The sequence below is a fragment of the Polypterus senegalus genome, chromosome 3 (genome assembly GCF_016835505.1).
Source record: "Polypterus senegalus isolate Bchr_013 chromosome 3, ASM1683550v1, whole genome shotgun sequence".
NCBI lineage: Eukaryota > Metazoa > Chordata > Cladistia > Polypteriformes > Polypteridae > Polypterus > Polypterus senegalus.
The window spans coordinates 187,778,774-187,806,579 of record NC_053156.1 but is presented as its reverse complement, the minus strand read 5'-3'; the positions used below and the strand labels follow the sequence as shown (position 1 = coordinate 187,806,579).

Sequence of the window (27,806 nt, the reverse complement as noted above, 5' to 3'; positions counted from 1 at the left end):
CATTGTTGTGGGCACGGAGCACACGTGAAATGCTGCATGTATTCCAAATAACGATATATTATTTACCCTATACAACACCCGTCAAGTGGCACGGATGTAAACAGACTTGAGCTGAGAAAACTTTCTACCCTTTCTGCGTTGGTGTGGGGGGGAAGGGATAGCAGGCTGCTTGCCGCTTTTGCTAATTGGCACATTTACAACACAAAAGACGCTGACAGCGACATGTGAACAGATTTAAGGTGGGCTGGGATTATGGTATTAATGTAACTCATTTAATTCCATGGTTTATTGCTGCTCTCATTCTGCCACAGCAGACATTTCCAAAACTGTTGATTTTCTGTTTTTTTCCTAAGAACACTGTCAAAATGGTTTGGTGACCTGAGAGGTTAATCTTACTGAGACCTTCACCTTTCGTTATTTTCAGATATTGTGTAATGGGCACAGGTGAGTTGGTCATGTGGCAGCTTGTTTTGTGTTTCACTATTAGTTGGCTGCTAATTAAGGAAAAAGAAAAAACAAAGGGGACTGAGTCAAGTTAATTAAAATTTTCTTTTTTCTACTGTTGTGTTTACCACTTAATATTATTATTTCTTTTTGGTACCTAGTACAGTACCTATTAACATGAAATGACCAGTGTTTTCTTAAATTTGCCATCTGTGATAAGGTCCATTTCTTTGTGTATTTCTTGTAGAACTTGGAACTTGCATGTCTCTCAAGGAGTTAACATTGCTTTGTTGTAATGCTGGTTTCACTTACTACTTTATCTTCAATTTCAACTTAGAGTCCCCCATACTGCTGCTGATAGCAGATGTGCCATTCCTGGTGTGTGTGTGTGGCATCAGTTTGTTCATGCCCTGAATAAAGAAGTTAATCATCTGTCACCACCTCATATTTTTCTTGTTTTAAAGTATGTTTTTGGTTTTAGGTTTTTTTTTTAGTCTTCCGCCCTATTTTTATTTTTTAATTAAGTTTTACTTTTTTCATTTTGTACTTTTAATTTATATTCATGTTTTTGGCCTTTGCATTAGTTTTTCATCAAATAACTTTTAGTTCTTTGTCATACTTGATTAGTTTTGTATTGCTCATCAAAAATGTCCACAAGGATACTGTTTTGCGAATGTAAAAGCATTCTTTGTTTATTTGTAATTGTCAAATTGCATATAATGAATTTTGTTTACATGTCAAATTAAAACATACAATTTTACTGTCTGTGATAGTGCAAGATAGTGCAAGTGTAAGCAATACAATTACCCACTAGGGTTGTGTAGTAAACTGTTTTTCTATTTTTTAGTTTCAGTTTTTATTTGGTTTTAGTTTTTAACCATTTTCTAATTTTAGTTTTTACTTACGGTAGTTTTTTGTCTTCTTTTGCTTTAGTTTTTACTTAGTTTTAGTTTTTCAGCAATTAACTTTTAGTTTTACCACACTTTTTGTAGTACTTGCCAAACATGTCCACAAGGATGCAGTTTTCCAAGTGTAAAAACAGCTTTCTTTATAGTTGTCATGTATATTATATAATTCATGTTGTACCTGCCAACTTAATATATACAATTTTACTGTTTATGATAGAGCTCAATTTTCTCTTTATAATGTGACTGTGCAGGGCTTCCAGTATACCTGCAAGAAGTTTAAGCCAGTGGTTAAAAATGCTTTCTTTTTTATTTGTGAGATTCCCTTTGCAAGCAGTAAGATCACCACATGTATATCCTCATCTGATCTCATCTTCCATCCACTTTTTCTGGTGAAGATTGCTGTGGCAGCAGACCAGGCAGGTCAGCCCATATTTTCTTGCCCTCAGCTACAGATTCCTGATCCTCCTGGAGAATTCCCAAACCAACCAAGAAATATAATCCCTCCAGCATAACCTGGGTCTCCTGTAGGGTCTCCACCTAATGGGACATGCCTGGAGCAGGATAAGCCACCCAGGAAGAATTCTTATGACAAGCCCAATCCACCTAGAGTGGCTTTTGATATGAAGGAGCAACATTTCTACTCTGAGGCTTTCCCAAATTGCTGAGCTTCTCACCCTATCATGAAATGTCAGCCCAACCACCTTGTGAAGAAACTTAATTTCTGCCACTTATACTCACAATTTTGTTCTTTTGGACATTACCCACGCCTCTTCATCATAAGTGAGTACAGGGATGTCGATCAGTCTGTTTATCAAGAGCTTTGTCTTTAGACCTAGCAACCTCTTCACCACCATGGACCTGTACAGCACCCGCAAGATAGATGTTGCCACTTCTTGTCAATCTCACATTTCCTGTTTCCATCATTCACGAACAAGATCCCGAGATATTTGAACATCTTCACTAAGGGCAGTTGTGCCAACACACTCCAGCCACCTCATCAGGAGGGAGCAATCCGCTCTTTTCCAAGAGAGAACCATGACCTCTGACTCTCTTAGTTGATATTAATTTTTGAAACTTTGAAAGTATGTTTTCTCAAGGAAATCTTAACTTTAGTTATTTTTTGAAATACTTTGAAAGTGAGCAGAGTTCATTACAGTAACTGCAGTAATAGAAATTAAAGTTTTTCCAAATATAGTGCATATCCATAAGCATATTATTTAAATTAAATACTGTTATAGCAACATGTCATTCACTTAATACACAGTATGTAAGACTTGGGTAGCTTCCTGTGAGCCTTAACTGGGAGGATGTATTTTAACAACACATAGTGTAATAAATATATAGTGGTATTTGAGAGTCCATATATACACACACTCAGTCCAGATACAGATGGGCAGAACATGCAAACTCTATACAGACACTGACCAGGTCAGCAGTCAGATCTGAACTCATGGTACTGTGTAATGATAGTAACATTTTATTTATATAGTGCCTTTCCAACGCTCCAGGAGCTTAACAGATATTCAAAGGAATACAATATGAATTAAATATGAAATTAATAACACAGGGTGCAATCTAATATCAAACGTTAAACACCAAATAATAGGTAAATATTCAAAAATTGGATTAAGAACCAGGCAGAAAAAAAGAAGAAATCCAAGAAAAAAACAATATAATTTGTGTATTATTACATGTAGCAATATAAATGTTGATGTTACAATCATCCACAAATATAAGGAAGCTCCGCAACACTGCTAAGTAAACACTTAGATGTAGCATACTTTTTTTTTGCATAATGTATCAAGATTGCAGAATTCAATTAATGAGATATTTGTCAAGCGCAACTATGTTACATAAACAAGGTTAATTGCACACAGATCCATCACTGGAGTTTATTTCAATGTAGACCATATTTGATGCATTATTCTTGTTCAATTAAACCCTGAGGAGAATTGCCTACTTCAGAATTAAGAGTGCTGATGAGGTCCCAAGCATAGCCTGGTTACATCACGATCCACTTTTAAAAACTTTATAATTCTGTTGTATTTTATATATATTAAGGTAATTGCAGTCCAACCTTTTGCTCTTGATGGAGCATTAAATATAAAAGAAGTTCATCACGATAGTGTGACAGAAACTTGCTCTGCGACTCCGCACTGCCCACGTTGAAACATCAGAAAAATAACCTAATGAAAACTAAAGGCATATGTGTAAAGTCTGCTTATTCGATAACATTGATTGCATGCAAGGCATCTGGCTAAATATGTCACTGCAATGAAGCCGCCAGCAAACAAGCAATAGCTGTGCAAAATAAGGCTGAAATTCCTCCCTTTGTGTATTCCTTTGCATATAAAGATATCATTTTTTTTCCATATTTAAATAATCACTGAATTTGAAGCATGGGGATAGTTATTCAAGCTTGACAAATTCTACATGGCTCTAATTTTCAAACTACTTCACTGTATTGTATCTTCCACAAAACATGTGGCATTTTCAAGCTCCTTTTCTTTGAAGTGTGGGGAAATCTTCCTGCTAACAGGATATCTGTGACTGACAGTCAACTGTAGCCAATGAAATGCGAAGAATAAGTCATTGGTGAGTGATTAGGCTTTGGTATTCACTCTCAGTTCTAGAAGGGAAAGCTGACTGACTAATACGGTGAACATTAAAATTACAAAAGCTTGTTTGTTTTTCTTTTTTTCCCCCATTTAGTTCTAGTTTTCAGACATTTTTTATTTTAGTTAAGGAAATTGTTTTTTTCATTAATTAAATGTTTTTTGTTTTAGTTTTAGTGGTATAGCGGTACGGAAAAAATACTGAAAACCTCCATTTTTAAAATAGTAATGACACCAGCAGTTTGGATGCTTTTGGTTCCAGGAGTAAATGAGGTTTAAATGAACTTGTTCTCAGCACTTCCTTTGGATCTTGAGCATGTTAGATGCCCCACCTGGACCCAAAGACTGGCTTTTTACAGAAGCTCTTTTAAGTAAATAAATACATAAATTGGTAGATAAGGAAGAAAGCAAGTGAAATAATTAAATGTATGCACACACACTTTGGCTTGAACACACACCAGAAAGACTTTGAAGCATGAAAATAAAAAGAAAGAAAAGTTCTGACTTAGCTGTCACAGTCACAGTGAGGCATTATGCAGATGTTTTGGTAAAAAGGAGATCCAGTATCTTTCTGTGATGATACTACCAGCAAGTAAGCAGTATATTTGCAAAAATAGGAAATGTATTTTTTCTAAGCATGGTGAATAAACACTGCACTGTGATGCACATGGCACACTGTTAAGATAGGTTGATACTACTATAAAATATAGTAAGAATATAGTAGGGCATCAAAATCAGCCTTCCAAACTTTGAATTATTTATTTATTTAGAGATAGCAAAAACTAGTGAGTAAATACTTAGACATCTGTTTTCAGAAGTCCAGGTGATAGATGCTGGTTGGTATACAACAATAACAGCCCTGGATTTTTTCTTTCTTTTTTTAGAGTCTAACTGCTAACTGGATTTGATGTCCAGGTGTCTGTCTGAGCTTGACAAATCATTCATGGCTCTAACTTCCAAAACTACTTAGCTCTATCATCCAAAGTAACAGGTGGAATGTTTTACTTCACTGGAGTTTGGTAAAAGCTGTTGTTTGCTAGTGGTACTTCTGTGACTGCTTCTCAGTTATGGCCAATTAAAATTGTACAAAATATTTCATTGGCAAGTGATAAGGTTTCAGTATTTGTTCTCAGTTCTAGAAGGGAAAACTGATATCTGAAAATGACTAATAAAACTACAGAATATGCCTGCTGATGGCAAGATTTGGATAGCTGGAGCAAGAAGTACTTGCATATCAAATCAATGTTCTCAACAAAGCTAACATTATGACTCTAACATTTTACTGAATAATAGTAAAAATTAATTTTCATTTTTGTGTTCTTTTTCATTGTTTTCAGAATTTTCTCCTTTTTATTTTTAATTATAATTTAATTTGCAAAAGTACCGTATTTTTCGCTCCTTACGACGTGCACCTTGGTTTCGAGGAGGAAAACAAGAAAAAAAATTTTCTGAACCAAACAGTGTACTAATATATTTAACAAAATATAGCAGAATAATATTTCAACAGTATTAAGTCAGCGGTATTAAGAGCCATCATCACTGTCATTAACAAATGAGGAGAGACTTTAAGGTTCAAGCACTCTTCTAGTTTTCTGGAAACCCCAAGAAGTCCTCATCGCTAGTGTCAGAATTTGTGATCACATTGCAGGAACACATACCTATCATCATGCGGTATAATCTGTCCAAAGCCACCAGGGGATAAAGCATGTTAGGACCAATGCTTCCTGAAGTTATATAGCCAGCTAGTCCCATCTATATTTGTAATGCCACAAAGGCCTTCATCTCGTCTATTTGTTGTGGGTTTCCACTTTGAAAAACAAGAATGTGATGCAAGTGCAGCCTGCGATTCAAAAAATTGCTCTGCATACCTGTTTGTCTCGTCTGACAATAGCTGAAAGGCAGCTTCAGGAAAGAACAGCCTGAAATTGTCCAGCGGCTGTTAATCTGTCGAGTCCAACAGTAAGCCATGCTGTCTTGTAAAGTCCGGTAGCCAATTTGTCTCCCATAGATCAATGTCTGGGTATTCCTCCCACACAAACCTTGCCGTTGGTGCATTGGCTGCACGAATGTGTGAATGTGCTCAGCTGGGGCGGCATCGGCTGGTGTCTGATCAGCTGATGCCAGTTCCTCACTCTCTTGCTCGATCTCCTGATCACTCTCAACAAAATCAGATTCTGAAAAATCGGAGTCCGACTCAGTGATAATGCGCAAAACTTTGTCTGAGTATTTTGATTTCTGCACTCACTTCGCTCCTTTGTGAGATGTTGATGCCATCTTGCCTTTGTTTACATTTCGTAATTCATGCACACACAAGTATTAGATGCCAATTCAATGAGTCTAACATTCCTCCAAGCAGAGAGGGAATGCATGTAACATAACGGTGAGTTTTGTCGCCATTAACAGCTGATTGTTGCACTCTACCCCTGGATGCTGACTTTTGTCAGGTAATACACATCACGATCTGTGACGTAGTATTCGCTCCATAAGACACACAGACATTTTCACCCTTCTTTTGGGGAAAAAAGTACGTCTTATGGAGCGAAAAATACGGTACTTTTTTCCGTTACTGCATGTTTTAATTTAGTTTTCATTAAGAATAAAAATACGTCATCACTTGTCTCTGCTCTGACTCCATCCATCTTGTCTCACTGATGTAGATTAAGCTTAATTTTTATTTTAGATTTTCTGCAACCATTTGCATTGTCTTTCCACTTCCATATGTTGTCTTTATACTGTGTGTTCCAGTGCTGATGGTTGGTTGACTCAATGACTTTCCCAAACTTCTAGTCATATTGATTAACAATAGTTTTCAAAACAAAGACAATGGTCAGTTTTATTTAGCTATTACTTTGTCTCAATAGCGATGGCCTAGATTGTTGAGGAACATATTCAGTTGAAAGAATTAAGCTTGTCATGTTAAGTGGTCTTAATTTAAATTTTGTTTTCTGCCACTTTTGTAATTTCTTAGATCTTACCCTGTCTTTGAATGGTTTTAGATTACCCCCAGTCACTGTTGTATCTTTTATTCCACAGCTGGGGCATGGCAGTAAATGTCTATTCCACATCTGTAACCATTGAGAATCTGAGTCGTCATGACATGCTGGCATGGGTTAATGACTCTCTACAGCTCAGTTACATCAAGATTGAACAACTCTGTTCAGGTATGTTACTGAAAAAATAAATAGTATTTTACTGTTTAAACAAACTACAGAAGACAAAGTGAACTGTATACTCATTAACACCTAACTAAGAAAATCAATGCTAAAGTTTTTTTCATAAAATTTTTTTTTGGGTTGTGGAACAAATTTTGAGTTCACTCTGTTTTAAGAGATTTTTTTTACCCACCTCTGTATAAACAATTGCAGTAACACTTACAGTATAGTAATGATTGTATCTGATATATGTGCTATACACAGTAATAACTGACATTAATGGTTATGTAGTGGCTAATCTTGAAAATGTACGTAGTGGAAATAGTAACTACATACTGACAAATTAAGTCTTCAATTTGAAGCAGTTCAAAGTAAGAATGAAGAAATAACCAACATTAATGGTAATGTAGTGGCAATTCTACAAAATCTAAAAAGTAAAAACTAGCAACTACACTATCATAGTCAAACACCTTTTTCTTAAAATTGGAGTACAATGGTAAGTCCATCTGTTTCACTTCGTCTTGTTGCCTTTGTTCATTGGACATTATAGTCCTTACATCTGTCCTTCCTTGTAATTGTTTTTGCCATTGTTCTTCAGACATTCTATCCCTTACTTCCTTTTTCGTGCTCCTTGTTGCCATTTTTCATTAGACACTCCCACCCTCTTGTGACACTGGGCAGCATTAAGCCCATTCACAGATGCCAGACACACTGGACATTTGTTGTTTTATCTATATAGAGTACCTGTACTGATAAATCTGATATTTGATGTGAAAAAAGTTAATATAAGAAATAAAAAAACAAATGGGCTCCTAAATAATTATACAATACTTGATATAAATCTATACTAATAAAAGGCAAAGCCCTCACTGACTGACTGACTCACTCACTTACTCACTCATCACTAATTCTCCAAGTTCCCGTGTAGGTAGAAGACTGAAATTTGGCAGGCTCATTCCTTACAGCTTCCTTACAAAAGTTGGGCAGGTTTCATTTCGAAATTCTACGTGTAATGGTCATAACTGGAAGCTATTTTTCTCCATTTACTGTAATGGAGTTGAGCTTGAAAGCCATGGGGGGCGGAGTTTCGTGTGACATCATCACGCCTCCCACGTAATCACGTGAACTGACTGTCAACGCAGTGCGTAGAAAACCAGGAAGAGCTCCGAAAAGCACTGAAGAAAACATGCATTATGCAATTCAGAAGGCAGCGAAACAATAAGAAGCGAACAAATGACATATACAACCATATTCATGAGTGCTGCTACTTTCGGAAACAAAGCAAGGTGTAAACCTAAAGTTTAAATTAAGTTCATAGACAGGCTGCCGCTGGCGTTTCACATGCCCACGGGTAATGCGGGATACAAGTTTAATGAGAGGACGCAGGATATAAACGAGAGTTTTGATCACTTTGTAACTAAGTTAAAATTGCACGTGAAGGGCTGTGCTTATGCAAATTCCGAGAGACTGTGTTTGTGGGGGATTGACAGTTAAGGCGGGTGGGGGAGTCACATCATCATCTCCCCTCCCATTCACCTCATTTCCCTCTGAGCTGAGCTCCGCAGCTAACGCACGCAGTGTTACGGAAGCGACTTTGTGACGCTGCCACCAAATACTCACAGAAAAATCCACAAGTTAACACACATGCTGTCTCTACAGTTTCTCCACACTGAATCCTCCAGGCACTACTTACAAAAGGTCACATTGACAATCGTGTTATGTTATTTTTAAAATGTTTCCTTTTCTTAGCATAAGCATAGCTGAGAAGCTTCGATGCATGTGCTCCATAACACGTTAAAAAATCACGCATTTAATCACACTTTACAATACAAGCAAAGGGGCACTTATGTCAATGCATGATTTCATGGTACACCGATTACATTGATCAGCTCTTCCCGATTCATTTTACCCTCGCACACCCTTGGTTTGAGAAGAAGTATGAAAAAATATGAGGTTAACACAGAAAAACAGATCACCAATTGAAGCTTTATGAATAATCGATTCACCATCAATAATTGTTTTGGTAAAGCCATACTCAGTGTAATCCTCCTTCCATTTTATAATTTTTCCACCACTAGCCATGATTAAATGAACGGTAAAAAAGTAAGAGTGAAGCGAGGGTGACTTATTCAGGCAGGCAGGCGACAGCTCAATAGCTCGAATTTGGATATAAGTAGGTTCTATTTAGTCACCAGAAATATCTTTGTTAGGAATGGAAGTTGACTTTAGTCTTTAAATTTCTATGGTAAAGAAAAAGTTATGCAATGATGACTACATTTAACTATGTAAAGTCAAAACTTGAATATATAAAGTCAAAACTTGAATATATAAAGTCATTCCCAAATATATAAAGTCAAAACCTGAGTATATAAAGACAGCGTTGGAATATTTCGGAATATATAAAGTCAGCGTCGGAATATATAAAGTAAGCGCTGGAATATCCATCCATTTCCCAACCCGTTGAATCCGACCACGGGTCACGGGGTCTGCTGGAGCCAGTCCCAGCCAACACTGGACGCAAGGCAGGAACCAATCCTGGGCAGGGCACATGCATCATTTTCAAAACATTAACCGAACAGTGTTTTTTTAATTTATTTTTCTGAATATGTTTTTGTTCACTTAGTTCAGTTCAGAGTCATTTCAATCAATAGATTTTTACTTTGACTTTATATATTCAGGAATGAGTTTATATACTCCGATGTTGACTTTATATAATCAGGAATGACTTTATAAATTTCGACGCTGACTTTACATATTCAGGTTTTGACTTTATATATTCTAGCGCTGACTTTATATATTCTGACGCTGACTTTATATATTCAAGTTTTCACTTTATATATTCCAGCGATGACTTTATATATTCAAGTTTTGACTTTATATATTCAGAAAAAAGTTTTGACTTTATGTATACCGACGCTAACTTTATATATTCAAGTTTTGACTATATATTCTGACGCCGACTTTATATATTCACAAAATCAATTTATTTGCCAGTTTGGCACCCCATAGTATATGTGTGTGTGTATATATGTATATGTATATATATATATATATGTATATGCCAGCAACAGATAGATATATATAGATATTATATTACATTAAAACCAAGCACACCATTTTTTTTCTTGTGAAATTCCCAATAAGTCTGATGTGTCACATGACCCTCTTCCTATTGAATAAACAGAAGTTGGATCCAAAATGGCCGACTATAGAATGGCCACCATGATCACCACCCATCTTGAAAAGTTTCCCTCCTCACATATACTAATGTGCCACAAACAGGAAGTTAATATCACCAACCATTCCCATTTTATTAAGGTGTATCCATATAAATGGCCCACCCTGTACAGTTCATTACAAGGTCAGACATTCCAAAAGCTAATTTTTATATGTATTATGGTTACTTTAGAGAAAGAGAGAGACTCACTGCCCACAGCAAGAAAATTTCTATCAGCTATAATTAAGTTTATTAAATGTCTGCAGTTTGCTAAAGGTGAAGCAATGGCATCTCAATGTGTGAGTATCCAAAGCAATTAAAACATGTTACTTATCTCAAAACATTATGGATTATAGGTAACCTCCTATTACAAGCAACTGTTTACTACTATGTTTAAAAGAAATAAAATAGATCAATTGATTGATCTGTATTTGTCTCCAGAGGAAATGTGGCATTTTACAGAGGCTCTTTAAATAAATAAATAAATGCATAAATAAGTAGATATATACTGTAAGTAAGTAAATAAATAAATATACACACACAGTTTTGTATGAACAGAGAAGAAAATTAAAAAGAAAGAACACTTCTGACTTGGCTGTCATGGTCAGAGTGATCCCAAGCATTTAAACTCATCCACCTTTGCCAGCTCTACTCCTTGCATCCTCACCATTCCACTTACCTCCCTCTCATATACTCACATGCATTCTGTCTTGTAGGACTGACCTTCATTCCTCTCCTCTCCAGAGCATATCTCCACCTCCCCAGGGTCTCCACAACCTGCTCCCTACTATCGTTACAGATCACAATGTCATCAGCAAACATCATAGTCCACGGGGACTCCTGTCTAATCTCGTCTGTCAACCTGTCCATCACTATTGCAAATAAAAGGCTCAGAGTCGATCCCTGATGTAATCCCACCTCCAACTTGAATGCATCAGCCACTCCTACTGCAGACCTCACAACTGTCACGCTTCCCTCGTACATAACCTTTACAACTCTTACATATTTCTCTGCTACTCCCGACTTTCACATACAATACCACAACTCCTCTCAGGTCACCCTGTCATATGCTTTCTCCAGGTCCACAAAGATGCAATGCAACTCCTTCTGGCATTCTATATACTTCTCCATCAACATCCTCAGAGCAAACATTGCATCTGTGGTGCTCTTACTTGGTATGAAACCATACTGCTGCTCACTAATCATCACCTCACTTCTTAACCTAGCTTCCACTAATCTTTCCCATAACTTCATACTTTGGCTCATCAATTTTATTCCCCAGTAGTTACTATAGTTCTGCACATCCCCCTTATTCTTAAATATCGGCACCAGTACACTTCTTCTCCACTCCTCAGGTATCCTCTCACTTTGCAAGATTATATTAAACAATCTGGTTAAAAACTCCTCTACCATCTCTCCTAAAGACCTCCATGCTTCCACAGCTGTGTCATCTGGATCAACGGCCTTTCCATTTTTCACCCTTTTCATAGCTGTCCTTACTTCCTCCTTGCTAATCCATTGCACTTCCTGATTTACTATCTCCACATCATCCAGTCTTCTCTCTCTCTCGTTCTCTTCATGCATCAGCCTCTCAAAGTACTTTTTCCATCTGCTCAACACACTCTCCTCGCTTATGAGTACGTTTCCATCTTTATCCTTTATCACCTTAACCTGCTGCACATGTTTTCTAGCTCGGTCCCTCTGTCTATCAAATCTGTACAGGTCCTTTTCTCCCTCCTTAGTGTCCAACCTCTCATACATCTCATCATACGCCTTTTCTTTAGCCTTCACCAGCTCTCTCTTCACCTTACGCCTTATTTCCCAGTACTCTTGTCTATACATCTCTCTGACTATACCACTTCTTCTTCACCATCCTCTTCCTCTGTATACTCTCCTGTACTTCCCCATTCCACCACCAGGTTTCCTTTTCCTCCTTTCTCTGTCCAGATGTCATGCCAAGCACTCTTCTTGCTGTCACCCTTACTACATCTGCTGTAGTTGACCAACTGTCTGGTAACTCTTTACTGCTACCTAGTGCCTGTCTGACCTCTTCCCTAAACTCAGCCTTCCAGTCTTCCTTTTTCATCTTCCACCATTTGATCCTTGGCTCTGCCCTCACTCTCTTCCTCTTCTTGATGCCCAACGTCATCCTATAGACCACCATCCTATGCTGCTTAACTACACTTTCCCCTGTCACCACTTTGCAGTCTTCAATCTCCTTCAGATTGACTCTTCTGCATAGGATATAATCTACTTGTTTGCATCTTCCTCCTCTGTTGTTTGTCACCCTATGTTCCTCCCTCCTCTTAAAATATGTTTTCACCACAGCCATGTCCATCCATCCATCCATCCATTTTCCAACCCGCTGAATCCGAACACAGGGTCACGGGGGTCTGCTGGAGCCAATCCCAGCCAACGCAGGGCACAAGGCAGGAACCAATCCCGGGCAGGGTGCCAATCCACCGCAGGCCATGTCCATCCATTTGGCAAAATCTACTATCATCTGACCTTCTTCATTTCTCTCCTTGACACCATACCTACCCATCACATCTTTGTCTCCTCTTTTCCTTTCACCAACATGTCCATTGAAATCCGCTCCAATCACCACTTCCTGTCCCTTGGGTACACTGTTCATCACTTCATCCATCTCACTCCAGAAATCATCTTTCTCATCAATCGCACTCCCAATTTTCGGAGCATATGCACTAACACCATTCATTATCACACCTCCAATTTCCAGCTTCATAATCATTACTCTGTCTGACACTCTTTTCACTTCCAAAACACTCTGGACATACTGTTCCTTCAGAATAACCCCTCCCATACACACCGTAGAACAATTTGAATCCACCTCCAATCCACCTGGCCTTACTCCCCTTCCATTTAGTGTCTTGCTCACACAATATATCAACCTTCCTTCTCTCCATCATATTTGCTAACTCTCTCTCCTTACTAGTCATACTGCTAACATTCAAAGTTCCTACCCTCAGTTCCACTCTCTTTACGTTCCTCCTCTCTTCCTATCTCCGGACACATCTTCCCTCTCTTTTTCAGCTTTTTCTTTGGCCAACAGTAGCCCAATTTCTACCAGCACCCTGTTGACTAACAGTACTGGTGGCGATCGTTAACCCGGGGCTCAACCAATCCGGTATGGAATTCTGTATTGTTGTCCGCATATTGATTTGGCAAAATTTTACACCGGATGCCCTTCCTGGCGTGACCCTCCCCATTTATCCGGGCTTGGGACCAGCACGAAGAAACACACTGGTTTGTGCATCCCCCATGGCAGGGTTTCCAAAAGTATCTAGCACATTAATTCTCCCCTTCACAAAACAGAATGAATGTCTTATATAAGAATAATTCTAAATGGGTCTTTACTACCCTGAATTTGATTAAGTGGGTTCAGTAACCGGGTGGATTAATGTTTATTTGGCATTTTTCTCTGCTCTCTTCTCTGGTTCCATTCCGGGTGGTTTGTCGTGTGGTGGTGCAGCAACGTGTTGTAATCAGTGCATGCTCCCACCCTCTCCTTTCCTTCTCTTTTCTATGCAAGGAATGTAGGATATGGAATTTGCATTGCTTTGCCTTCTGTAAATTTTCACATTTTTTTTATTCTTGATTTTATTTTTTTTAATTTTTTATTAATTTTATTACAATCCATACAAAGCAATCAAGTTTTTACAAAGAGAAAAATTAAGTTAAGAACAGATCGATCCCCACCCCTGAGAGAGTGAGAGCAAGCCAAACGGCGTTAAATTTAAGGCTTGTAAACATACCTAAATTAATAAATTCTCTGTGCTTTATGAACTTATTTTAAAATATTACTGATTAGATCCTGCCATGTTTTGAAAAAAGTCTGTACGGATCCTCTAACTGAGTATTTGATTTTTTCCATCTTCAAATAATATAACACATCGGTTTCCCACTGACTTAAAAGAGGAGAGTTTGGGTTCTTCCAGTTTATGAGAATAAGTCTGCGTGCCAAAAGTGTAGTGAATGCAATCACAATTTGTTTGTCTTTCTCTGCTTTAAACCCATCTGGAAGAACACCAAACACAGCTGTTAATGGGTTAGGAGGGATTGTGAGTCCAAGGCTATCTGAAAGGTAATTAAAAATGTTTGTTCAGAATAATGTTAATTTGGTGCAGGACCAGAACATGTGACCTAGTGAGACTGGGATTTGGTTGCAACATTTGCAGGTTGGATCATGCCCTGGAAACATTTTGGAGAGTTTTAGTCGAGACAGATGTGCTCGATATATAATTTTGAGTTGGATAATTGTATGCTTTGCGCATATGGAGCTCGAATGAATTCTCTGCATTGCTACTTTCCACTCCTTTTCTGATATATTAATTGAAAGATCTTTTTCCCAGTGTCTTTTTGGATCTTTGAAAGGGAATGATTGTAAAATGATTTTATATATTGTGGAGATGGAGTCTAAGTCCTTGAGATTGAGCAATATTTTTTCCAGCATGGATGAGGGTGCAAGATGAGGAAAATATGGAAGGTTTTGTTTAACAAAGTTTCTGTTCTTAAGATAGTGAAAGAAATGTGTAGCTGGAATGTTAAATTTGGAATGTAATTGTTCATAGGATGCAAAGACGTTGTCTATATAAAGATCTTATTCTTGATTTTATTTGAAGAAAATAACATTCCATACAATCAAGTCAAACTTACCATATGTACTCGCGTACAAGTCAGGTCTTGAAACCCGAAAAATCGATCATAAAATCAGACACCGACTTGTACAGCCGTCCAACAATACAATACTTAGATTTTTTTCAATTTTTTTTTTATCTTCTTGCTTCCTCCAATCTCACACCAGTTTCTCAGACACATTGAATTTTGTTGCAGCAGTGCAGTTACCAATTTCTTTCACCACTTCAATGACTTTTAATTTAAAACCAACTTCATATTTTCTTCTGATCCAACACTCCATCGTAGATAAGGGATGCTTTTATGATAAAGGTGTATGACGGTGTGAAATACACAAAACAGTGCAAATGTCACTTTGGAATAGTTCAGGTATTACAGTGTGATCATGTAGGCACAATACATAGAAAAAAAAAAGGCAGTGTGCTCCCTCACTCTCTCAGGTGGACATTAGCATATCATCATCTCTTGGACCAATAGTATGAGTTTTCCACATTTGACTTGTACAACAGACATTATAGAATACCGGAAATCATACAGTAAAATCAAGCCCCAACTTGTCCGCAGGAGAACTTAAACGCAAGTATATACGGTATACAACAAAGACAGTACCATTACATGTAATCGAGTCAAACTTAACAAACCAGAATTCAGCCCCCACCTCAGAGAACCAACAACAAGGGCAAATCTTTAAAAACAGCAAAGAAGGGAGAATATCCTTGTGCCCAATAAAAATGCTTATTCTATTTTTTTGACATTTTTTTTGACATATTTTAAGAAAGTTTTGAACATATTCTGTAAGTGAGAATTTGATTTTTTTCCAATTTCAAATAGTATAGAACATGACTTATAACAGCTGGGATTCTTTCAGTTGAGTAAGATAAGCTTACATGCTGTTAATATGGTATAGGCAGTGGAGGTGTTTAGGAGAGGTGGCAGTGGAGTTTTTAACCACACTGTTTAATGGAATCTTAGAAAGCGAGAGGATGCCTGAAGAGTGGAGAAGTGTACTGGTACCGATTTTTAAGAATAAGGGGGATATGCAAAGCTGTAGTAACTACAGGGGGATAAAATTGATGAAACACAGCATGAAGTTATGTGAAGGGGTAAAGCTAGGTTGAGAAGGGAGGTGATGATTAGTGAGCAGCAGTATAGTTTTATGTCATGAAAGAGCATCACAGAGGCGATGTTTGCTCTTAGGATGTTAATGGAGAAATATAGAGAAGGCCAGAAGGACCTGCATTGCATCTTTAAGGACCTGGAGAAAGCATATGACAGGGTGCCTCATAAGGAGTTGTGGTATTGTATGAGGAAGTAGGAAGTGGCAGAGAAGTATGTAAGAGTTGTACAGGATATGTACAAGGGAAGTGTGACAGTGGTGAGGTCTGTGGGAAGATTGACAGATGCATTCAAGTTGGAGGTGGGATGATATCAGGGATCGACTCTGAGCCAATCTGCAGTGATGATGGACAGGTTGACAGACGAGATTAGACAGGAGTCCCCGTGGTCTATGATGTTTGCTGATGACATTGTGATCTGTAAGTAGGGGGCAGGTTGAGGAGACTCTGGAGAGGTGGAGATATACTCTAGAGAGGAGAGGAATGAAGGTCAGTAGGACCAAGACAGAGTGCATGTGTGTAAGTGAGAGGGAGGTCAGTGAAATGGTGAGGATACAGGGAGTACGGTTGGTGAAGGTGAATAAGCTTAAATATTTGGGATCAACAGTACAGAGTAATGGGGATTTTGGAAGAGAGGTAAAAAAAAATAGAGAGCAGGTAGAGTAGAATGGTTGAATAAGAGTGTCAGGAGTAATTTGTGACAGAAGGGTATCAGCAAGAGTGAAAGGGAATGGCTTCAGGACAGTTTTGAGACCAGCTATGTTATATGGGTTGGAGACAGTGGCATTGACCAGAAAACAGGAGACGGAGCTGGAGGTGGCAGAGATAAAGATGCTAAGATTTCCATTGGGTGTGACGAGGATGGATAGGGTTAGGAACGAGTACATTAGAGGGTCAGCTCATGTTGTTCGGTTGGAGACAAAGTCAGAGAGGTAAGATTGTGTTGGTTTGGACATGTGCAGAGGAGAGATGCTGAGTATATTGGGAAAAGGATGCTAAGGATAGAGCTGCCAGGCAAGAGGAAAAGAGGAAGGCCTAAAAGAAGGTTTATGGATGTGGTGAGAGAGGACATGAAGGTGATTGGTGTAACAGAGCAAGATGCAGAGGACAGGAACATATGGAAAAAAGATGATCCATTGTGACAGCCCTTCACAGGAGCATCCGAAAAAAAAAGTAATTACAATCAGCTTGTCCTTCTCCACTTTAAACCCATCTGGGAGTATACCAAACACAGCTGTTAATGGGTTAGAAGTGATTGTGACACCAAGGCTGTCTGATAGGCATTCAGAGATGTTTGTCCAGCATTATATTAATTTGATGCATGGCCTAAAACATGTAGTCCAGTGAGGATGGTGTTAGATTGCAACATTCACAGGTTGAACCTTGGTGTGGATACATTTTGAACCATTTTAAACAAGATAAAAGTGATCGATAAAAGATTTTTAGTTGAGTGATTGAATGCTTTGTGTGTCTCATTTTCTGAGATGTCAAGTGAAAGATCCTTTCCCCACCGTACACTGAGATCTTTAAAAGTAAGGAACTTTAAAATGTTTTATATATTATTGAGATGCTGTCTGAGTCTTGACTGATCAAGATTTCTTCTTGAATTGGAAAGGTGGGAGGTGAGGAAATTTGGGCAGGTTCCTTTTATCAAAGTTACTAATTTGAAAGTAATGGAAAAGCTATGTTGATGGGATGTCAAATTTGAAGTGCAATTGTTCAAAAGATACAAAGACATCTATTTGCAGTTCTCCAAGTGTTTTAATTCTGGACATTTTCCAAAAATTAAATACAGTACTGTGTAGGTGTGAAAGGGTGGAAAAGGTGATAATCATATAGTGGTGTAACAAATAAAAGCTTCTCTGCTTTAAAGTGCTTCCTGCATTGTTTACATTTTCTGAGTGATTGATAGACAATTTGCAAGGCATATAAAGAAGTACAGCAAGATTTTGTTTTTTTTGCAGTCCAGCTTGTGCATATTCATCAGTTTGTCTCAATTTTCTGGCCTGTTTGCAATTTATTGACTTTTTTAATTGACTGTGGCAAGGAAAAACCTCCAAATCAATGCATTTTTTGGACTTCCTTGGTTTAGATTTAAATTTGGTTTATTTACATTATTGTTTATCAACCTAGCCATGGTGGAGTTTATTGTAGTTAATTGTTTTCATTTTATTATACACACATAATGCATTTCTATTATTAAATTAATAAACAGATGCACTAATACCTTGACCTTGCTCAAGCACTTGACAGTCCTGGGGCCTCATGTATAAACGGTGCGTACGCACAGAAATGTTGCGTAAGAACTTTTCCACGTTCAAATCGCGATGTATAAAACCTACACTTGGCGTAAAGCCACGCACTTTTCCACGGTACCTCATGCCTTGTCGTACGCAAGTTCTCCGCTCGGTTTTGCAAACTGGCGGCACCCAGCGCCAAAGCAATGCTACTGTTCTGTGTGATTACTCATTATTTTCATGACGCGCTTTATAAATACACAGAAACTAACCGCATATTGTTTATTAGTGTAATGCATCTGATTGTAATTAACTCGTAACAATATAATGGTCCAGGGAACAGCCATAGTATTCCAAATACCATAACTGCTTTAACGTTGTTACTCTCACTTCTCCTTCTTCTTCTTCTTCTTCTTCTTTCAGCTCCTCCCGTTAGGAGTTGCCACAGCGGATCATCTTTTTCCATATTACTCTCACTGCACGACTCTGAGTATTTATATCACTGTATCTGAGTGTGAATCACAGCAGCAGCTGATCGGAAAGAGAATTATCGGTATACAGCTTTAAGGACACGCTGTCTCAGCCACTGCAAAATGTTTTAAAGCCTTTCCTGTACGGACCTCGCGGTTCAGAAACAGTTTAATCCCAAGAACTTTAAATGCACTCAATCAATTGCTCCTTGTAGAACGGTTTGTACTTATAAGTACAATCACCCCACTGTAAACTTGCACTACAGTTATAATATCTCACAACCTGGGCCACTTTATAAAGCGCGTATTTACATATGATGACATATCATTTTTAAGGTGAAATGCAGCAAAATATGTTTGTTAAATTATACACATAAAACTTTAACTTCATTTAAATAATCTATATTCTTCACTGGGAGTGTCGTGAAGGATAGAATAATTAAACATGTACTACGAAGATATTTCAATGTTCTTTAAACGTTTTGAAGAATCGGCGCTAAGCTTACAGATGGCTTAACGTCTATTACAGAGCTGATTGTATGGTGATCGGTTACTTGGGGAAAGAAAAGCAAGGACTCATGGGGCGGCCATGCCAATATATATTGAATATAAAACAGAAAGAGAAAATAACAACACAGCTAAAAACGCAGCGACAAATTTCGACAAAAGATAAATGCTTGTCATGAGCACGAGGCTCATGAAACACATGTTTAATAATGTGCTTTAGCTCCTATCATCATGAAAATGACATCACGTATACATCTCAGTATTTTAGTTATTCAGAGAGCTGTAATATCACAAATGTAATGGACTCTGTGTCCAGTTGGAGGAAGAGAGCCAGTTTAAGAAGCAAGTAGTGATTCACACACATAGATCACATACGAGTAGAAGATCAAATACAAAACAAAGCATTTAACGTGCTACTTTAATTACGATGTAATTTTGAGAAACTGGTTAATTAAACGATTTTAAGATGAAGTTTATAATGTTCTACTAAATGACAAAATAAACTACGTGATTAAAGTGGAAAATTCGAGATTAAAGTTGACATTTCGTGCTTTTTCCCCACCGTGTGCCTTTTTTCTCTGTACCCTAATAAACTTTCATATGACACTGGGCTTACAACTCTTCTTTTCACAGCAACTTTGATATGTGACTTCTTTTTTATTTCCGGCACTGTGCGATTTTGTGAATGTGAGCTTTCAAGTTTCTCCAACACGCTATGTCACTCGATCAACTTCATTTTGTTGATTATACCACGGTTTATTTGAACAAATAGTATGTTTTTCCTTTGCCTCCACTTGGTATTCGCTGAAATTCTTATATTTTCCCCGTGCTTTTCCCATTGTCTTTTCACAGAAGGCTGCGCTTAAGGGCGATTTATATTGATTTGCATATTCAAATAGGCGTAATTCTGGGAGGATTTGGGGCGTTACATAATGCGCGTGCACGAGCGTTAGTTTTCACGCTGATCGGGATTTATGTAACGGAAGGACGTGGAAGTTGGAGTACGCACAGATTCCTGCATCTGGATTTTTCTGTGCGTAAACACATTTCGGCTTTTGTGCTTACGCCATGTTATAGTGCGTTATACATGAGGCCCCTGGTGACTTGTCATGTTTTTCTGTGTTTTTTCTATGAATTATTGCCTTCTCAAGTCTGTCACATGCTTGTAGAATACTGGATTAATTTGTGTTTAGTTCAAGCAGGCTGGATGTAATCTGACAATGTTAACTTTGTTCTGGTGCCTGGCAATTCCTGCTTTGTCTTGATTCATGCATCCCTCAATGCATGTGATAAGCACTGCACACTATTAAATTAGCTAGATATCTAATGATTATCTAATATGTGATGTAGTTTCTAGAAATGTTATGGAATACTTATACCTAGTTTTCATTACTCCTAAGAGTTTCTCTTAGTTCCTCCTTCTGTCATTTTATTAATTTAGTACCAGACATGCACAGATGCAGCCATTTAAAATAAATGTGGAATGCAATTTTATTTTGTGGTGTGCTGCATTCAGCAAACTGCACACAATCAAACTATTTCAGGATTTTTCAGTAATGTGGCTGCATTAGTCTGAAGTCAGATAAACTAGAGAAAGGTTAAAATAGCATACTTCCGCTAAAGATCTACGTTCAAATCCTAGCAAAGTCTCAGCAGCAATTCTTTTCTTACGTGGAAGAGTTTCAGTTGTACATTGTTTAGTCTTTCTTGCTTTTAAACTGTTAATTTTCTGCAGCATGTTAATATGATGAGTGTTTTTGTGGTGGAGCGTTTCCGAGTCCTATGTGGATCAGTGCAGGTGCATTATATTAGTGCTGGGCGACATGACCAAAATTCTATATCATGGTATTTTTCAAAATTGTACCGGTTTCACGGTATTTAACGGTATTTTTTTCCCATGCATGAGTGGATGTTAACCACATTTTCCACTGCAATTACTGCAGTAGACTGGCTAAGAATAACCTATTCCACTGTCATGAGAATTGTACATTGTACAAAAAAACATTTTAATGTGCACACAAGTATTAATACAGGTTTGCATAGCCCCATAAACTGATAGTTTTCAAGGAGGTGGCACTTTTGAAGAGAAGGAATCACATTGCATGACAGTTGCAGTCAAAATATAGACCCTTTTTATTGAACAAATTTTGCAAACAACATAAAAACTAAAATTTTGACAACATATTGTCAACCATCCAAAGAGGCATCTAGACTTAGTAAAATATCCAGAGGCGCTTGTCAAAAGTTGTATTGCACTGAACATGTCTTAGAAAAGGAATAAATAGTAAATATTTTTTGTAAACCAACTACACTTTCTGTTAATGTTAACACTCTCTGCCCACTGACATGTTAAAGTGACTTTATAAACAACTTTACCATAATTAAACTGCATAATATTTTAACTAATAAATAATAACAATAAAATAAATAATAGTGCAACTTCCAGTAATAGTACTATTACTTCAAAACTTCAAGGCCAGGTACATTACACAGTATTCACCAAAATAAAATGAAACAAGTGCAGCATGGTGATGACATCTTTACCAACTGAACCGTCATTAAGGCAAATTGCATTAATATGGACCTTGCTTCAAGCTAAGCTATATACATAAATAATTAAACTGCAACTTGCATTTATAATGCTGTTTGTGTTATAGTGGGTCCACGGCTTTAAAAAAAAAGGTCTGTTTTTAAATCCAGTTCACCGTGTCTGTCTCCATGGGTATGATTGCACGACGGTGGGAGCAGATGTGGTGATTGGGGTGAGTCGCACCCGATCGTTCTCAATTGTTTCATCGGCTTACTGTGGCATGTGAATAAGGCACTGCGCCCACGGAGACGTAAACTCATGGGCCAGCAGGATAGGGGGAAGGAAAAATGAAAAGAGAGAACACAAGTAGGTTAAAGAAGGGAAAAGGCAGTCTTGGGAGACAATCCAGACACCAGGAAGGTGAAGGCAGCATGAGCTGGGGCTCCGTGAGGGAGCGCAGGCTGATGTGATCTAGGGACTGGTTCACCCCACTGATTAAGCATGTAGGGAAACAGAAGGTGGTGGGCTGAGATCGCGTGAGGAGAGAGACTGAATTTTAACCTCTATTTTAACAGATTTATTTATTATGGATTTTATCCCCACGTTTCACTGGTTTTATGGATTTGCTGTTTATTTGGGTACTGCACAATGGACACTTTTAGTTTTACTTTTGGCTGTTTTTAACAAAAGCACTTGAGCACTTTCCACCATCCCCTGGTTTCAGTGAGATTTCCCAGCTCATTTCGGTCATAACTTTTGACTGTGTTGGTTCAACAGACTCCCATGTAGGAAGAGGGAGTCTGTAAGGGACCGGTATCATCACACTATTACACAGTAACCAGGTACATTACACAGTATTGAAAAAAAATAATAAAACAAGTACAACTTGGCTTAAAGTATTATCCAGTAGTATAGAAACAGTATTCACACATCTTAACATAATGGTCCACATCTGACATTTTAAAACCAAAGTATCTCCAGACAACAGACACCACACTTTTTTTCGTTAAAAAAGTTCTTCTGTGTCATTATGTTCAACTTTATGGTCTGCTACAGCTTCCGTTTAGGAATGTTCTCTGTCCATTTTCACCGCTTAATACCTCCACTAATGAATGTACTCCATTGTATGCCTGTTTACCGGTGCAGCAGTGATAAAGGTCCCCCCCTTAAACAGTTTCCCGCTGTGCCACGTTATGAACGTTGTTTAGGCTATTTAAACCGACGTTCTGGTATAAGAAAAATCCATATCATAACAAAAGTAAAAAACATTTTTTGGTATGAACAGGTATACCGCCCAGCACTACATTATATTGGTTAAAATAGTGTGGCACAGACCTTATGTGTGTAGGTGCATTCAGGTTTAAGGAAGCTTTTGCAGAATGCATCATAGGGCTGTGGTTTACACAGGCCTGAGACCAATCTGTTGAGCCATCCTTCATTAACGTTGCGCAGATTGCTCAGAAGCCACCTACACTCACAAAATTATTAAAGTTCAGAGTAAGTCAGTTTGAGGGGAGGAAAAAAAATGAAAGGAGAGAAGAACAAATCAAGGAATTGGTCAAGTTAAAGGGGAGAATGAGAAAACCGTGTAGAATCAAGCTAGAGCCAGTGTGGGTTAGAAGGAGGCAAGCGGTTGTGGAAGCCCTGTGGATTAAAGCAAGTAGAGACATTCCAGTCCTATTTGTTTTTTGTTTTTTTTAAAAAAAAGTTCACCATAGTCAGTCTCCTGCTGGAAAAAATGAATGGTGATATTGCCTTCTTTGCATACTTTGGTGAGGATACAATAAACCTGAATCATGGGTAGATGTTTAACACTAATTATACTTTAATTAGCTGTAGTACCTGGCTGATATTATTGGCAGGCAGTGTGTTGTAGTTGTTAAGCTTTTGGACTTTGGAAATCAAAACTTGAGGTTGTGGGTTCAAATCCTGCTACTAACACTGTGACCATGAGCAAGTCACTTTACCTGCCTGTGTTCCAACTGGAAAAGAAAAGTATTGTAACTAATTTAATCCCAAAGGGTGCAAGTCAACTTGGATAAAGGCATCAGTCAAATAAAAAGTAGTAATAATATTATTATTAGGTCTAATGGAGCTGCTTACTCTTTAACATGCTATACACAATTGTCCATGAGGAAAATATTCCTGCTTTAGAGCAATTCCTGCCTTTAGGTATACAGTGGGTATGGAGAATGTTATCAGATAGGATATTCATACAGTATGTCAAGTGGATGAATCATTTAATACAGTCTTCAAAATAAAAACCACTGAAGCATCAGACAGAAAAGCCATTTTTTCATCACACATACACATTTAGATGCGGTCTGTGAAAAGATTATGACAGCTCTATTCTGATTATTTTCCTAATAACTGCAGCTCTGTTTAAAGGACGCATCTTTTCACCACACTAGTCACTAATGATGACTCTGTGAGGTGAAGTCCTCTTAGTAGCACAGCAACAAGTTCATCTCAATAACAGCAACACTGCTGTCTAAGAGAGTGATGAGGCTAGTTATTTTGCTTGTTTTTTTAAATGGATGCAAACTAGGAATTAGACGCGACTAGCATCACACTGCTCCCAAACAAAACAATTTCTGTAACTAGCTCTCTGTACTCTGTTTGCTCACATATATTTTGATAGATAATGGGTATTTCTGATACTATAACCTGTTTATATTTTTCTTTTTTAGGGACACTGATTCAATTTTGATTTTCAGGCTTTCAGGGGTTCCACTGGATTTATAAGGGAATCACAGAACCCCAGTATTTCACACCTTGTGCCCAGAGTGAAAGTCATATTTACTCAACAGCACAAACTGCACTCCAGTTCCAGGCCACTTTTGGTTTGATGCCGGTTGCATCGAGCTTCAAGTGTTCTTTTCATATATTGCATATAATTCAGAAGCTGGAAGTTAAAATGCACTTTTTAACAAAACATTTTCTTGAAATGCCTTACGTACAGCAGATCACAATTAAAAAATGTTACGCATGTTTGCATTTTCTTGACAATTTACATATCATACATATACATATATAGCACTGATAAGAGATTCTCTTACTAGAATGTTGTTTATTGACAAATCACTTATACGTTCACCTTTTGCATTCTGTCATTATCTGCTCAGTCTATTTGTTGTTCTTGAACATTGACCACTCAGTCTAGGCTTCTAAACTTTGACATTACATTGTAGTTTTCTGTGGTTCCCTCAGTATAGCTGGATGGAGACCATATAATGGTTGAAGCTCAGACCCGTCCTCCGTCTTTGAAGACCCCACAAAGCCTAATCCAGTCAAAAGTCTGAGGAGGCTGGTTTTTATCTTAGCTATATTGGGTGTAAAGTGGACATATAATATGCTAGGACAGGTAGAGAAGAGCTTTGAATGGGTTTTATGCAAAACAGTGGTTTGTCAATTGAGCTGTATGACAGTTATAGAATTACACAAATACCTATACTGTGAAGTCTGCAGGTTTTTTTAATATTTCAGTTTCTCAGAATAGATCAAATCTGTGTCACCTGAGTGGAAAAAAATTGAAACTGAGCTTTTATACAAAATAAGTGAAACAGGTTTTATGCTCCATTTAAATGGTGTGAAGGCAAAACTAGTCAAGGGTAATATAAAATGGTTGGGGACTTACTTGAGCACCCTGTTTAATAGCTGTGATGCTAGTAAATGCGTAAAATAAAAATCAAAGAGCCCTGCATTTTAGTTTAGTAAAAAGGCTTCAAGTAAATGCTTTCTGTAGGTTCAGGTCCAGAAATGAAAACTGAGTTACAGCTGACTCTGTTCTTTTGTATGGTTGAGACAGTAAAAGGTGGGAATTCCAAAGCATGCTTAAAGTGAGGTCACTTTTCTGTAGGCTTGTGCTCCACTCTGGGATGAAAGAAGAAAGAGAGGTTACTGCCTGTGACTTGCCCAAAACGGTCCCTCATTTTACCTACTGAGCAGAGCCTCTAATAAACTCATGTAATGTGTGTGTGACAACAGCCAGCCGAAAATTTAACTTATGATGATTGTGAAAATGCAATTGTATTTGCTCTAAGACAGATCCTTAAACGTGTTTAGTTTAGTTCACTGAAATAAACTGATGGGCTTAATATTATTACATAATTCAATGAAATCACATTAATTTCTGATTTGTGTTTACTCTAAACTCAGCAATGTATGTAAAGAACAAACTATCCCCATCCAATCAAAGCACAATAGACCAACAAGTCATGCCAGGATAGAATATAAAGAGTGTCACCATCAATAAGACATAGGTGTTGGAGGACAGTTTTTTCCAGGTTTTAATGCGAGCACTAATAAATGCCCATTTAAGAGATGATTGTAGTTTAAATTGAACAACCTTTATCAATGCATTTAGAGCCTAAAATAGCAGTCTTGTTGATGTTTAGATTATTTAGACTATTTATTTAGATTATTTAATTTTAACTTTGCCATATCTGTGTTTCCTATGCTACTTCAGTATAAGGCTTAATGTTATTATTGTTGTTTACATTATAGCCTATCATTCTTGCCCATCAATGTTTGACGAGTTGGATCCCATAAAAAAGATGATGGAGATCTGTTTAAAAAGTTTTTTTTGTTATGAGCGTGAAGGTTCTGAATACAGTCATAGGTCATGTACACCAAACCAAATTTCAAAATATAATCAGTTTGAAATTGTTATTAATTACATATTTTGTAACTCACATTGTTATAATTCAGTTTCATGTATAAATTGTTTTGACTTTGTTATTATTGATTTTGTTTATAGTAAACATAATTTCTTTTTAAGACTAAAAAATCTAGTAGACATAAAGCCCCCTAATTCATTGATTTAAATATGTACAGTGAGAAGTTAAATGAAGCATTCATATCACTAACAAATGATAAATCAGGAGCACCACCTTTTGGTCACATTTGATGGCAAGGCACATAATGTTGTAGTGTGCATTTTTCTTGGCTATTTCTGTATAGTAAAATATTCACAACAACAGAAATTTTGAAAATCTGTTAAATTTTCTCATGTGTAGGGCATTCTTCTATAAGTAATCCTGGCACACTGCATTCATCACAACATCGTAAACTGAAAAACATATATTGTACCAAGAGCACTAAACTTTGCATCAAGAAATAGTTCCCAGCAATAGGACATGATAACCCTTTAAGTCCACACTTATGCAGATGCTGTATATGTCTTTGTAATATATGTTATAAGGAACTTGCAATTATGAGCAATCAAGGCACACATATTTTACCATTACCTTCACCACACATCTTCAAGTATTTTTCAGAAATTTAGAAATGATTAAAAATGACATTTTAGTCACTGTTTAATTCCCAAGACTGTAACTTCATAATGGAGGAGTTGTGTGTGTCAGTGATCTTTAGAGCTATGCTGCTGGAATTTTGCACTACCAGTGGCAAACTTGTCCAAAGGCAAGAAGCAGACAAAGAGGAATCTTAAAATAGAATCCCATGATAGTTCTCTGCAAATATAATCAAACCTTGTCTTTAAGGTTCTGTCTTTTTGGACTAGTTACTATAAATAGCCTGTTTGAGAGTATGTGAGATGTGTGGGACAGAAGTAGACCTAATACACCTTGGTAGTAAAATTTGTTTCTTGTGATATTAAATGTAGCATCTCTGATGGGGAAGAAGTTGGAGCATGTGTCAAAGAATGAAAATATGAAGATATGTTGATGTACCTCTATACTCGACATTAACATTAGAAGTAGACACATGAATAAAGGTGGTCACCTTATTAGCCTTTTTATGTGTAATCTCAATTAAACCAGTTTATGTGTTGCTTCACCCAGATGGAATGTGAAAGTTAGTTCTAAAAAGAATATTATCTAAAAAAGTACTAGTATTTATCATGTAGTAATACTGCAGCTTTTATTTAGTGGCATACCTAAAGGTTTCTTTTAATTTTTAACAAAATTTTGTTGTGATTTAAGCTTGTTACAT

At 37.4% G+C, this 27,806-nt stretch overlaps 1 protein-coding gene across 3 annotated transcripts in view; it reads left to right on the top strand.

Annotated features, from left to right (window-relative positions):
- Positions 1 to 27,806, top strand: part of LOC120525748 (microtubule-associated protein RP/EB family member 3-like) — a 242,037-nt gene that overhangs the window by 177,513 nt on the left and 36,718 nt on the right. For all 3 annotated transcript variants that reach the window (XM_039748317.1, XM_039748315.1, XM_039748316.1), the window contains one exon: positions 7,001 to 7,128. In XM_039748317.1, coding sequence (XP_039604251.1) covers positions 7,008 to 7,128 — 121 coding nt within the window. In that variant the 5' untranslated portion in view covers positions 7,001 to 7,007. The remainder of the gene's footprint in view (positions 1 to 7,000; positions 7,129 to 27,806) is intronic.